Source organism: Oryzias melastigma, linkage group LG1 (assembly GCF_002922805.2).
Source record: "Oryzias melastigma strain HK-1 linkage group LG1, ASM292280v2, whole genome shotgun sequence".
In the NCBI taxonomy this organism is placed as follows: Eukaryota; Metazoa; Chordata; class Actinopteri; order Beloniformes; family Adrianichthyidae; genus Oryzias; species Oryzias melastigma.
The window spans coordinates 31,211,376-31,226,534 of record NC_050512.1 but is presented as its reverse complement, the minus strand read 5'-3'; the positions used below and the strand labels follow the sequence as shown (position 1 = coordinate 31,226,534).

The 15,159-nt window shown below is 39.8% G+C and overlaps 2 protein-coding genes across 6 annotated transcripts in view; one reads left to right on the top strand and one right to left on the bottom strand.

Annotated features, from left to right (window-relative positions):
* The window catches only part of LOC112157183 (B-cell receptor CD22), an 821,740-nt gene that overhangs the window by 238,633 nt on the left and 567,948 nt on the right, over positions 1-15,159 (bottom strand). The gene's annotated exons all lie outside the window — the stretch shown is intronic.
* Positions 1-15,159, top strand: part of LOC112157180 (alpha-1,6-mannosylglycoprotein 6-beta-N-acetylglucosaminyltransferase B) — a 186,345-nt gene that overhangs the window by 55,515 nt on the left and 115,671 nt on the right. For all 3 annotated transcript variants that reach the window (XM_024289781.2, XM_024289780.2, XM_024289779.2), the window contains exon 3: positions 2,018-2,168. In XM_024289781.2, the coding sequence (XP_024145549.1) occupies positions 2,018-2,168 (151 nt within the window). The remainder of the gene's footprint in view (positions 1-2,017; positions 2,169-15,159) is intronic.

Here is a 15,159-nt window from a genome sequence, read left to right as displayed (position 1 = left end):
TTCATTCAAATTATTGAAAATACTTTCAGTGCATGTCTATTATCACTCTTGCAAATATTATAAAGTGTCACGGTGAGCAGTTATAACAGTATATTTTAAGGAATTTAATTTTTGCCTTAATTTTAAACCAATATTCTTTAATAATTGAGCCATTTGATATCCTGTATTTCCCAATTTTCTCCAATTTAACAGTGATGATACCGGTACCTCTGCACATTTCCCCTCCAACTCCTCACATATGGACTTTTGGTTTGGGCCTGTCCGCTTCAGTTTTTGAAGTTTTGGGTGGCTCTATGCAAAACAACAATCCATGCATAAGAACCATTACGATACTGTCGTCACATACTGGAAACACAGCTTCTAATAGAATCTTTGCTTCCTGAAATGGATCTATAAATGTAGGAGTTAGTCAGCTCCTGAGCCACTCTGTGGTTTCATCCACAGACAGGACGGCAGCAGAACCACAAGAAGCTCCGCCCATAATAACTCCAAAAAGCCACACAGGAGAACCCCATTTAAGGATGCTTCCTCCATGAAAGTTAGGAATCCAAATTAAAAACAATTGTGGTCTCTCAAAACCTTTACAATAAAACTAGTTTGTAACCATTTTGACCATAAATGTTGGGTTTACACGCAGTTTTAATGTGTTTGACTTCATCAGCAGTATTAGGTTGACGTACATCATGACATTTTTTTCTATGCTTAACATATTTTCCCTATGCATGTGTGGGTTTTCTCCAGGGATTCCTCCCACTCTCCAAAAACATGCGTCATAGGTTAATTGGTTACTCTATTGTCTGTACTGTAGGTGTGATTGTGAGAGTGAATAGGTTTGTGATTGTGGCCCTGCTACAGACGATTATTTTAATAGTCGACTAATCGGAAAAGAAATTAGGGTCATGCACAAACTGGATGGAAAGCACACATCTTAACCATCATTAGCTTTAAACTGACTAAAAACTAAATATATAGCATTACCTGTGATAATGCTAGTGTGAATGCTGTAAGCTGTTTTGGGCTGCTGAAGATTCTGAAATTGATAGCTAAAAACGCTGAAGTTAGTTCCTGAAATCGCTGAAGCTGATAGCCAGCTAAAATATTAGTTAAATGCGAAATCAGCCTAAAAAACTGAAAAAACCTATGTTAGCCAAAACAGCTAGCATGCAGCTGAAATATTAGCTTCACTCAAAATAGCCTAAAAAACCTTAATAAATACCAAAATAGTCCAAAAATCTAGCAGAATGCCAAACTTAAAACAAACAAAAAGACACAAAGAAGTTTTTGACCTCTTCTCTCTCTACACACTCATATGGACTGAAGGCCTGAATGCTGCAGTATAATTAGCTCCTGACGTTTTCCAACTGAAATGTCCTTCTCTATCATATGAAAGGATTTGAAGATAAGCCCACAGTCAGACCCCAGAGTGTCTGTGGATCTAAAATTCATCCAAACCCAGTTTAGAAGTCGGGACCATAATGAAGCAGTGGGCAGCAGAGATCAGGATGAAGGTGTTAAAGTTCAGATTTAGCTCAAACATAACATGCCGCTCAAATAAAAAAGAGCCTTTTTGGGGGGAATATTCCAGTTCTTTAGAAATCTAGAAGATAAAATGTCAGAAATGTAACTGTTGTAAATGCCCCAGTGTTGTTGCTGTGTCTGGTTATTTTTTTAAAAAACAAATTAATACAGTTTTACACATATGTATGAATTATAATGCAAATATATGCAGAAATATATGCAGTATAATGAAAATAATACAGCTTAATCATTTTCATTCTAACCTGATCAAACTGATCTCTTTTCATGTATTATATCAGATCTATTTGAGGATGTGTTCGTAGTTTGACAGAAAACAGGATGATTTTAATCATCTGTGAATCAGAAATCCATCCAAATCCAAACGCAGAGATGATCTTCCACCTTCAGGATTCTTCGTCTCTCTGCCCTACAGTTACCCCTCCATCCAGCTTCCTCTTCAGTAACTTGTTTTTGTTTCCCCTTCTCTCTCTCCGCTCAGTGCTGGGGGGTGTGGAGTCTCGCGGTGTTCTGAGGAAGATCAGCGACATGCTGGAGGTCATTTTGAAGAGGATGGACAGCCTGTCCAAACTTGACAACAGCAGCAGCACCGACGCCAGGCGACTGGATGAGCTCAGCTCTGCCATCAGCAGGTACTCCGTTACAGTTACTGCTCCACTAAAACAAGTCTGTGGATTCAGCTGGATGAATTATTATTTTAGACATTATAATTTTGACTATCATAAAAAAACCATCAGATTTAATTTAAAAAAAATATTCAAATTTTCCCAATAAAATAGGGCTAGGTATCAAGAATGATTTCCAGAGTTGATTGGATTCACCAGAGAACTGGATTGAATCAATTCCAGTGTTTTCGATCCACTGTGTTCAATTCAATTCCCGATATTCATCAGAAATCACTCATTGAAATAACATTTTGGGAAACCAAGTGAAGTGATATGATTAGAAATAAATTAATTTAATCCTTTTCAGTAACTGATTTCTTCCTTTTTGCCCTTTAAATTTATTTGGTTAAAGTCTATGTAACCATAAACTGCCCTACTTTTTTGTAAATGTTTTCTTGTTATAACGGCATCCACTATATCGTTATAACAAGTAAAAAATGTATTTTCTCTTAATAACAAGATAATGAAGAATTCACTGTAACGTCTCTCTCTCTTTCCTGCATGGAGACATTGGGACTTTATTTGCTTTAAATCTATTTTTTATGATTAACAACAAAAACAGTAGAAGAAAACACTCCACAAAATGTGTTTTTTAGTGTAGTTTTTTTTTTTATTTGTTAATGGATCTATACTCTTTAAACATCCTAATTCCGTCTCATGTACCACCCCCCTTCCTTTATTCCCCTAAAACCTCAGAACCAACAGGTTGATTGACAGAACTCAGGGCTGACGAGCGTCTCTGCGTGGTGCGTTCACTGAGCTCCGGACATTAGCGGACCCAAACAGCCCAACTCAGTCCACTATAATATACATCATTTTTCATATACATCATTTTTCTACCATCCACACCAAATCAAAGCAGTTTGTCAGAGAAAATGTTAAACATAATGTAATTAATCAATCATAAATTGATCCGTTGTTCTGGTGACCAGCAGGCAGAGGCGCTCATCAGCCCAAAGTTCTGTCGGTTCTTTCCCTAAAACCAACAAAAACAGGTGAAATGACAGAACTGGGGCCGCCGAGTGTTTCTGTCCTGTGCATCCACTTTTTTTTGTCAAAAAATAGACTACAAAAACAACTTCTGTGGAATGTTCTTCTCCTGTTATTGTTGTCAACCACAAAAATAAAGAGACTTAAAAGCAGGTGAAGTCTCGACGTCTCCACGCGGGAAAGGAAGAGAGGGATTCTACGGTGTGTTCTGGATCTCGTTATAACAAGAAAACTATCCGAATTTTTTTGATTGTTTTCCCAAAATCATCAGCCAAAAAAAAGAGCTTGAGCAGGCCAGTTTCAGCTTTTGTATACATCACTGTCTGTATCTAACTTTGCCTGACAGTTATTTTCAAGACCTTGATGATAATGCGTTTCTGCTGATCATTGGACTTGTCAGTCTGGGTGTAACACGGTTGTGCAAAAGCGTTTAAGTCATGGGAATCTTAAAAACAGATCGTCTCCACATTTCAGCACAAACACCCGAGGAAAAACAGCTTTTGTCGCGGTAAGCTGAAGTGTCGCTTTGTCGTCCTGACATTCCACTTATAAGTGAGAACAATTTGACCGATCTGAACTGATCAACAGCTACAAGATGGGAGCTGGCAGAGCTTCAGTGTGTCTAAACATGACAGCTGGTAGAGCTTTGTAGGATTACTTTTCTTTATGGCTCATAAATGTGTCATTCATTCTCCTCACTTTACAGCGCGTCTCTATCTCTGAGCCTTTTTTCTCCTTTTCATTGCTTGTCATATTGTGTTTGGCTCTCTTTTTTTAAGCGCTGATATTCTTTTCTGTAAAGCTGCTGCCTATTACCCACACATCACTGCTGCAAACAGACAGGCTTTGAGTGACCTTGCTTCTCCAGCTTCTTGTCTAACTGCTCTTCTCTTTGCCGTGTTAGCCCTAAAACCTCCCATTTGTCTGTTCTGTCGGCGCTCTCTCATCCCAGCTCCCCTTCCTAAAGAGCCCGAGCAAACCCAGCAGGTGTGATGTGATACATGCTGACAGAAATCCCCTCGCTTCCTCAAACCTCGTTAAATAATCCTCGATAAGCTCTGCGGATCAGATCCATGCGGGGACACTGGAGCCGGAGGATGGATCCATTAATATGCTCTGACGTTGGTGTTAACTGCAATCAATGTCTAGTAATGTGCTGTTTAATGCGGAGGAACTCTTAAGCCATTACAGAGAAGGGCTTTGGTGAGGTGTTACTGTATTCTGTCAGGGACTCCAGGGGGACCGAGGTGCTCCAGCGCTCGGTGGGGGGGGGGTAGTTTAAAGATGAAAGTCTGACAGTCATGAGGTAATTAATCTAAATGTGAAATGCTGTTTTATCCTCATTACATAGATCTGAAATACCCTTCATTCTGTAATAATCAGCCCTTCTCTTTTTGTTAAAGCCAGTGGCCTCGGTCACCAGTACTGGGGGTTTCACCTGTACAGGTGCAGCAGGTGTTTGGGTTTTCTGGGCTCATAGAGGTGGTAAAGAAGAGCGACCGCATCTTAAAGAGTCACTCATAAAATTGTGACATTTTTCTCATTTTGGAGGACATTTATAAAGAACATTAAGTTTCAAATTGCATTTCTGAGTACATTTTATAAAAGTCATTGAGAATCAGAAGTAGGCGAAAATCATTGTTGGAAAAAACTTGTAGGTGTGCCATAGAACCTCCTACAGCGAGCCGTAAGATCCCTGATTAGCTCCAATCAGATTAATCTGCTTGTAGTTGACTAAACTTTCGTCGTCTGAGCTTGCATCTGGATTAAAACTGTATGAATGGATGGCTCACCATTTTTGTTGCATTGATAATGTTAGGTTGGGTTGTGATGAGCTGTATGCTAGCAAAAGAACAAATTCTGCTTCTTGCCCAGGACTCCTCGACCGGAGAAAGGTAGTTTGTCCTCTCTGGGTGGGTGGAGTGCTCCTGCCTCAGGTGGAGGAGTTTAAATATCTTAGGTCTTGTTCATGAGTGAGGAAAGATCGGAGCGTGAGATCGACCGGTGGAGCCAGTTGAGGTGGATCGAGCATCTGATCTGGATGCCTCCTGGACGCCTCCCTGGAGCGGTGTTCCGAGTGTGTCCCTCTGGGCGGAGGCCCCAGGGAAGACCCTAGCACACTACGTCTCTCGGCTGGCCTGGGAACATCTCCGGGTCCCCCCAGAGAAGCTGGAGGAAGTGGTCGGGGAGAGGAAAGTCTGGGCATCTTTCTTTGCTTAGACTGCTGCCCCCGCGACCCGGTCCCGGATGAGTGGAAGAATAATCGTGATCCGAATAATTGGCACAACAAGCGGTAAATATTTACCCAACAGAAGAGACGAAAAAGGGTTTAAGATGCAGCAGCACTGCTGTCAGATTTCCCAGCTGTCATCGCTAACAAGTGCAGTTGAACTCACCGCCTAGAATAATTTACTGAACATGTTTTTTTTTTAAATAACCAGGAAAAACACTTTAAAAGTAATTATTTCAGTAAGCTTTATATGTTATGTAATCTCTAGTATTTTTACTGTGAAGAACAGAAAACTGAGTAAAAAGTAAAATATTTGATCTTCTTTTTCTCAGCTGAGATTTTTGTTTTCTTCTGGCTGAAATCAAAGACCTTCATGGTCGCCGTGTGAAACACTATTTTTTTCAATATTGGTGTTTAGGTGTTGAAAGTGTTTAACACATCTCTGTGTTTAACGTGTTCGCATCGTCATCATTTTGAGGTGTGACTCGGTCCATCCTCCCCGCCGCCCTGTAGGATGAAATGGAATGACGCACACCAACACCCCCCCCCCCCATCGCCGCCGAGATGACATGAGCAGCGTTCTCCTCTACACTTAGCTCTTCTGTCTCTTCAAATCATTCTCTGACACGTTCCCCTCTGATGCACACAGAACGCCGTTCCACTACAGGAAGCAGTTTGTGTGAAGGGTATGAGTGACAGGTCAGGGGGGGGGCTGGGAGGAAGGAGCTTTATGAAAATGTATTCTGAATCCAGGCCAGTTAGAAGTGCGTTAGCGGAGAGACACACTTGTGCAGTGTCCCGGGCGGGAGTCTCATGGCGGTGAGCTTCATCGGAGTTGACACACTCCCGTGTAGCGGTGAATGGGACTTGATGTCTGAGGCCCCGGCCTGCGATTCGCCCACAGGGCAGCCACTCGTTACAGCAGGAAACGGAGCGAGGGGCGGGGGGCAAACGGGGACAGTCTGAGAAAGCGAGGGGGGAGGAGCAGGAGGTGATTTACTCTACTGTCCTGTGACATGGATAAGAGTGGAGATTGGTAAGTCTTCCCAGAGGCGTGTACTCAGCAAAGAGCAGTTCTCTGACTTTGGATTTACCTTCACTCCCCCCTCCCTCACACTGAAGCACCTGTCTGAGCTCGGTCAGGACCAACACCTTCCTCCTTCAGAACTCTGTGTCACGGTCTGTTAGAGGAAACTCGCTGTGGAGAGAAACTTATTTTTCTTTTCTAGGAACTGCAGATGTTGGAGGAAGTCTGTTATTTCTGTGTGTTTCAGTGCAGTCCATGTGCAGAGATTTAATAAAGAAACAAAAGATTACTTTAAATTAAAAAGGATTTTGTTCTACAGCAGAATGAAAAAAAATATCCATTTATACCACTATTAATACAAAAAATGTGAACCATTGCATTAAACAAGGAAATATGCAACCATTTCTTCCATAAACCAATAATGACTCAAAATATTCGTCTATAATTTGAACAAAAATTCAGTACCTAGCCCCGCCCTCGCTGCTCCCTTTAGACCTGACTGAGCGGCTGCTACGTCCCCAGACGTCCTCTTTTGCCCCTCCCACCCAGGTCAGGGCTGCATGTGACAAATCCATAAAGTAAAATAAAAGTGTCAAAATGGCACCTCTTCATTTGCTTTATCTCTATAGCAACCATTTATTTTTTTTGTGCGCTTGGGGATGGCAAACAAGTTTATGTAATTTTTAGAAAAATCGGCAAAAGTAACTTTTTCAATTTCCTTGGCAACAGAGGGTTTTGGTAACCACGCCCACATTTCTAATATGTTCATATTGTATGTTGTATTGTTTTATTCAGTTTGAGCCAGTGATTTATATATTAAATGTCACAAATTAAAAAAAAAAATGGAACAGGGAAACACCATTTTTGCAAACGCGACTGTAATGTAGCGTTTGGATCCATACGCTGGCAGGTAAGTTTAATAGCAACCAAAACAAAGACGTAGTCACAAGCCATTGTGGGAGTAATAAAGGATTTCTGATTCTGATTCAAAAAGCGTGGAGCAAGACAGGGAGGCGAGTAGAAACAGGTGGAGGTCAAAACACGGATAGGCAAAAGATACAAAAGAACCGCTCAGGATTGGTAGTTAGACACAAATACACAAAGTCCAAGCAAGCCTCATAAACAGTGAGGCTGATGAGGGTGACGGGAAACCGCTGGTGAGGACGTGGAAAGAGGATGTAGCAGAGGAGGTTGATACTCCGGGGAGGGCTCCCTCTGATGGTCACAGGTGGAACTGGAAAACCGAACCCTGACAGCGCCGTTAAAAATCGGCACATTTTTCCCCAAGTAGCTTCCCAACGGTGCTCGAGGAGTTCGGAGGTGATAGGTTGAAATCCCTAGAAGAAGTTTAAGTTGTAGAAGGCACTAAAGGTAATTATTTTTATTCATTCATTTTATTGGTGTGTGGAAAATTCCATGCAAAGTTATTGTGAACATTTTTGGCCTCCTTCTGAGGTCAAAGGTCAACAAAACTGTGGCGTGTTTGTCCATGATGAAGATCGCTCAAACTAAATGTAAATGTTGTGCAAAAATGTGACAGTTGCCAAATTTCACATTTTGCCACAAAATGGCCGCCAAACCTTAAGTTTTGGGGCCATCCCATAATAATTTAAAAACGGCCTTCGGATACCACAGACACTTTTATTTTGGTTTTGTTACTGGATTTTGAACCATTTTTTAAATATTTTTGCCCCATCCAGTTTTATGTTGGTTTGTCCAGTTGGGATGTCATAGTTTGGAAGACGGGACGTCCATCATACCCAGAATCCATTTTCACTAAGAACCACATGTGTGCTAATTTTGTTGGGTTTTTCAGTATGTTTTTGGGGCGAACTTTTGGTTGTAGAAAAAGTAGTTTCACAAACAATCTTAGAACCATGATGAAGACAGAAATGTATTTTTCTGTGAACCAAATCTGAGCCAAAAGAAAAAGAACAGAGAGCTCCAACATTGACCTCAGAGAAGAGCGGCGCAGCTCATTAATACGGGAGAGGTAAAATGGCACTTTCCAAAACAATTCAGTAGCCATTATTCAACACAGGAAAATGACGCTTAAGTGGAAAATTATTAACAAGTGGAAACGATTGAAGCCAATCGGTCCTCAAGTGGACTCTCAGTGTGTCACCCAAAGGTCAGATGCTTCAAGGAAACACTTTGCATGTGTGGCTTGTTTGCAGACTCCCATTCTTTTAAGGGGATAGAAATGAATCATTTCAAAACACAGCTTGAACAGCAAGACTGAAGAGAGATGTTTGGCCAGAATACTTGACGTGCTCGTCAGAGTGACCTTAACCTTGATATTTTGTGTGTGCTCTGCGCAGGTTTGCTGGTTGTAAGTCCCACTCCAACTGTATATTTTCTCCATTGTAAAATGGTTGTCAGTGGTTTTTATTTTTGTTTTTATTATTCTGTTTTTAGCAAAAATCCAAAAACCTGTTTCATTTAAGACATTTTTTTTCCAGAGCAGCAGAACTTTATTAGAAATTTGCCTCTGGGTTGTGGGGGGGGGGGACTGTTGGCCCAGAAGTTAGCTCCACTAATTTCCCATGAGCCTTTGTTTACTCTCTCTCCATGTAGCTTACAGCTACATAAAAGTATATGGAGCCTGCTGGCCCCAACGTTCAAAGCATTTGGACAGATTTCATGAAGCCTACTATTAAGCTCTCTCCTGATTGGTTGGAGGGGTTGCCATAGAAACGTGGGTTAAGACTCACTTGACTCCAAAATGGCGGCGTCCGGATTGTGAAAAACTGCCGTCTGAATTGACTTCATTTGGTTGGAGCCTAAAGTATCATCTATGGATGACGATACGATACATATCGCGATACACATGTACTACTCTGATACTCTACAAGACAGCAGCAGAGGCAATATTTCCATTTTTTTTTAACTTTTCTAATTTTTTATGACTTAATGCAAAACTTTATCTTAAAATTTGTGCACCTTTCTCTCCTATAAAATTATAAAATACATTCTTTATTGTATTTTTTAAATGATCAGAACATTGAGTATTGGAACTGTGTATTATATCTGAGTTCCATTTAACCAAGATAATTATTGGTGCTTTTTTTAAGTAATTAAATATATATATATATATTTTAAAACTCCACTTGATTATCACTTCTAAATTTTTTTCAGCATAAGATAAAAAACCTTAAATAATACATGTGTCTTAACCAGTATTGTGTCTTTTGGTTGAGAAAATAAAGTGTTTTGTTTCTAACAGTGATAATTGTAGTTAAACCAGAAGTTTTAAAACTGTTCAGGTGTTAAACAGGTTAAACATTTTAGTGTGATGAAGCAGCATGAGAGAGTAATGGAGAGCACTCACATGTGACTAAAATGCTTTATTATGATATAAACAATAAGACGCTGAAATACATTTTGGCTCATATATAATTCATTAAATATGATCCTGGCAGCATTTAAAGTATCTCCAAACGAAGTATCGCAATATTTCACCGAATCAATTTTTTCTTACACCCATATCTTGGATACAGTTCAAGCATTTAATCCTAAATTGTTTCTCTTTGCTCATTTCCCTCTATTCTTATTTTCTCAGGATAAGATAACAACCATTCTGTCTTTCAACAGTCTGTTCATTATAGGGACCTACAGAAAAAGGGCTGGCTGCGTTTGTAATGGTAAAGTTTGATATTCTGAACTGATCTGTGGTTAAACGGCTAATGAAATCACTTTTCATGGACCCTGAGCGCATATTTACATCAGCACAGCGAGGCTCTGAAGAGCATCATCATGATAAAAGAAAGCCTGAAGGCTGCAGTGACTTGCCGTTTGGCTCTTCGGCTCTCTTCAGTTTTTTAGAAAAATCATCTGTTCACGCATCGGTCATTTACTGTTTGTGTTTACTCAAGAAGAACAGAATGATGCTCACAAAATATGCAGACTTAAAACACAGACTCCAATAATAGCTGAGCTTCTGGCTCCATTTTTATCCAGGCTTAACGGAATTTAGAACAATAGATTCATATTCAAGCTTTAGCAGCCATCTAACTGATGTCAAACACACAACTAAAAATCACTCATTACACTTCTTGGCTGTTCAGAAGGTTCTGGAACAGTTCTTTTAACTTCCTGTTTTTGGCATTTGGTGTGAAAACTCAATCACACAAGGAGCCAAAATCCAAAACACACCTTAGGTCGCGGGACGAACAGGATAAACATTTATGGAACACTCTAAAACTACATTTTAAAACTTTAAAACATAATTATGAACCAAATGTATAGGATTACATATGGTAATGCTCATGTGAATGCTGTAAGCTGAATTTGGCTGCTGACGATACTGAAATTGATAAAACCACTGAAGCTGATAGCCAGTTAAAATATTAGCTGAATGCTAAATTAGCCTTAAAAACAAAACAAACAAAACAACAACAAACAAAACAGCTAGCATGTAACTGAGAAAATAGCTAAACTTCAAAATATCAAAAAAATTGAAAAATGCTTAAATTAGCCAATACTGCTATCATGTAGCTGAAATATTAGCTAAACTACAAAAAGCCTAAAAAAATCTTAGTAAATGCCAAAATAGTCCAAAACAGAATGACAATTTATAAAACTTTAAAACTTTAACTTTTTAACATAATTATGAATAATAAAAAGGCAGGAATATTATTCCAGAATAAATTAACTTAAACCTTAAATAACTTTCAATATTTTACTCTCCATAAAAATATATTTTTGTCAAAATTATGCAAGTTATAAATGAGCGCAAGATAACATCGGGTCATTAATAACAATAAAATAAAGTGATCTGGGGGGCCGGATCCGGCCCCCGGGCCTTGACTTTGACACGTGTGGTCTAAAGTTATCTGGAAGTCACAGGAACTCCCCAATGTGCAGTTATTTACTTTTCCACAGGTGAAGTACCTGAGCTCTCTTCAGAGCCTTTAAATACGTCTTTATTTGTAATCCAGGAATGTTGACTAAAGCTAATCTAATCCAACATTGATTTTCTTTCGCTCCGCTGCTCCTACTTGAGTTCTGTCAGTGGATTTCTGTTTCTTCCTCTCTAGCATTTCCCGCGCCTGTCTGTTCTTTGCTCTTTATCATGTCAGCTTTGTTCGTCTCATTTGTTAAAGGGCCGTCTGTCTGATTCATCAAGGAGGAGGAGAGAATCGGGTCATTAAATATGTATACGTATGTGTTTCTATGATCCCAATCATGGTTTCATGTTTCAGCATGAAGCCACAGAGGATCTCTTCATTTTATACCACACGTCTCCTCTTCTGCCGGTTTGCTGTAGCGGGTTCATCCACTTCCATTTAATTCTTTTTTATTTTGTTTTCATTTCCATTTAGTCTGAATACGCGCCTCATTATTTTCTCCTGTGGACTCGTCGGGTTCTCATCTTTTCCCAAACCTCCTCATGTCAGTGGAGGACTTTCAATTCCAGCCGACATCAGGTTGGAGATTACACAATCAGAACCTCCTCAAACCGAGTTCTACAGCTACAGTGATTCCCCAGAAGACCGGGCCGAGCTTTTCTTCTTCGGGTCAATACCACTTAAACTGCTGTTGGCAGATGGAATCATCCTATAGGAGCAAGTAGAGACAGAAAAGGTGGAATTTCTCTTTGAACACATTTTTAAACTCTCAATCCAACAGGAAGTTGTGAAGGAGTAGACAAAAGTACTGATACCCACACAGGCCTTGAGATGACTTAGAATTGGTCAAATATGGTGTTTTTATTCATTTTCATACTTCAAATGTTTGAGGAGATAAACATTAAGCATCTCCAAGCTGCTTGATGTTCCTGTGACCAACATCTCATTTAGACTTTTATGCTCTGCAGGACTGTGGACAACCTCCATAGATATGGTCACAAGTCCGATCACACCATGCATTGTTGTGGAAGCCAAAGTGGACTTCATGAAGGCACGATGGCACCTCTGATGAAAGCAAACCATAAAAAGAGACTTGAATGTGTCACTATTTATACGGAAAAAGCACCAAGCTTCCTGAAGATTCCCTTGGACGTTTGTGAAAAACGATCCGTGTTTTCACGACAGAAATGAGGAACAATCAAGAAACTGCTGTGAAACGTGAAGGTTAAAGTTTGCTGAGGTGTACCTGACACGTGCATGTCTCAGGTCTCCACAGGTTCAAAGGAATCTTAAGAAAATCAAGACTTTCTGCAACAAAACCTGCCCCCAGAGTCAGAAACTTTTGTCTGAGTCGCAGGTCACAAGTCTTCCTTCGACCAAACAGCTGAAAACAGAAGAACTTCTCCAATGTCTCCTATCAAGAAGCTCCGATCTAGATCCTACGGAATGTCTCTGGAAGGAGCCAAAAAGGCGTCTCTCAAACCCCGGACAGCTGGAGCTTCTGAAGGGCGGAGCTACACACCTGTCAGTAGTCACTGACGCTTAATAATCCCCTGGTTGGTGTGATTGACTATAGCATTATAACAGTTGAGAGTCCCATATGTTTTAGTTGAGACCTGTTTATTTAGTTCATATCTTCAAATGGTTGAATGGAAATACAAAGGCATTGGTTGATTTTTATTTTTTTATTCTAACTTTTGTCAGTATTATGTTATTTTAGAGAATGAATTCCTATTCTTTCTCATAATTCCTAAAACATATTATTATACTTTGAAAATACCAGATTTTGATGGTTGAGTCATTTTGTTTTTGCTTTATTTATTCATTACATCTCAAAAGTTTCCAATACAGTCACAAAGTCTACATTTACAGCAGCTACAAACATTTCACAGACAATGAAGATCCAATCAAATACAGTTCCTGATCTGCTGAAAATGTTTTTTGAACTGAGGAAACCTTTAAAAAAGACACTTAGGAATTTTATAGACAGAAAGGTCGAATTAGTCAGGAATCTGTTCAGAAACTTTAGCTCTTCTGAGTGGAGTTTGGGAATGCCATCCCGATTTGTTCCGATTTTAGATCTCCTTGGGAGGTGTTTGATTTGTGGAAGAAGCTAATGGTGGATCCTCCTTTCGTCTTGTTTTATGTTCTGGCTGTGTTCCTATTCCGTGTGCACGTGTGTAGGACAGCTCAGTGGCCTTGTGGTAGAGTGTCCGCACTGAGATTGGAAGGTCGTGGGTTCAAATCCCGGCCGAGTCATACCAAAGACTCTAAAAATGGGACCCAGTCCCTCCCTGCTTGGCACTCAGCACTAAGGAGTTGGACTGGGGGGTTAAACCACCAAATGGTTCCCGAGCGCGGCTGTGTCTGCAGCTCACCGCTCCCCCAGGGGATGGGTCAAATGCGGAGAACAAATTTCACACACCTAGGTGCGTGACAAATAGTGGGACTTTAACTTTAACTTTCCATGTCTTTTTGTTATGTGATAGTAAATACTGACAAAACGTTTTTAAATGTACTGAATTCATTTGAAGTGAGAGTTAATTATTATGCAGATGTGCCACTGATCCTCAGGTCCTTAAAACTATTTTACTCTTAATATTTAGACTTTTTTTCTGGACCTTAACTTCAAGAAATTGTTCCTACCTCTTTAAATGTGTTTGAAGATCCCTGGTAAAGGGAGTTTTTTAAGAGTCGGACTGTCCTGCTTTTTTTTCCTCTGAATTCTGCTAAATGGTTCTTCATCGTTCAGCTGCCTTTACGGATGACTCCCAGTTCAGCTCTTGACTCCAGTGTTTCCTCTGAGCCCTGACGAGTGAAGAGAGAAAATGCTTGAGTCAGTTACGTCTGCAGGAGCGGCTCGTCTTTATTCAGCCGCAGCAGATCTATAATCCATCTCCAAATGACTACGCCTCTGTGTTTAAACGCAGAACCACTAATACAGAAAAAAGAAACAAAAAGTCTTCTCTTGCAGATGGTTGGACTGATTCAGTTACTAACATCTACAAACTGATTCCTGAAAGTTTCTGTTTGGAGTTCATACGTTAGACTGTTATGGAAAATGGTCGTCACAATATTTGTTCATTTTTGCTTTTTCAAGAACACGTGTCAAAGTTAAGGCCCGGGGGCCGAATCCGGCCCTCCGGGTAATTCTATCCGGCCCTCCAGATCATCTTATGTTATCGTTAATATTGGCCAGATGTTATCTTGCACTTATTTCTAACTTGTATAATTTTGACAAAATATATTTTTATTTAGAGTAAAATGTTGAAAGTCATTTAAGGTTTAAGTTGATTTATTCTGGAATAACATTCCTGTCTTTTTTATTATTCATATTTATGTTAAAAAGTTATGGTTTTAAAAATTGTCATTCTACTAGCTTTTTGGAGTATTTTGGGATTTATTAAGATTTTTGAGGCTATTTTGGAGTTTAGCTAATATTTCTGCTAGCCTGTTTGGGCTAATTTAGGTTTTTTAAATGTTTTTTGTGTAGGTTGGTTTGCATTTAGGCCAATATTTACATGCTAGCTAATTTGGGCTTTATTTCATTTAGTTCTTTTTAGGATATTTTGAATTTTAGCTATTTTTTCAGCTACATGCTAGCTGTTTTGGATAACTTTGTTTTTTAGACTAATTATGCATTAATATTTTAGCTGGCTATCAGTTTTAGCATCTTCATATATCAGCACTAGCATCTTCAGCGGCCAAATTCAGCTTACAGCGTTCACACTGGCTTTATGGTAATGCTATATATCTAGTTCATAAATATGTTAAAAAGTTACAGTTTTAGCCTGCACTCTCCGTGTTCCTGTGCCTTCCTGCTCTTGGGTGTGGGGGGCCTCTGTGGCGGTCCCGCGTGCC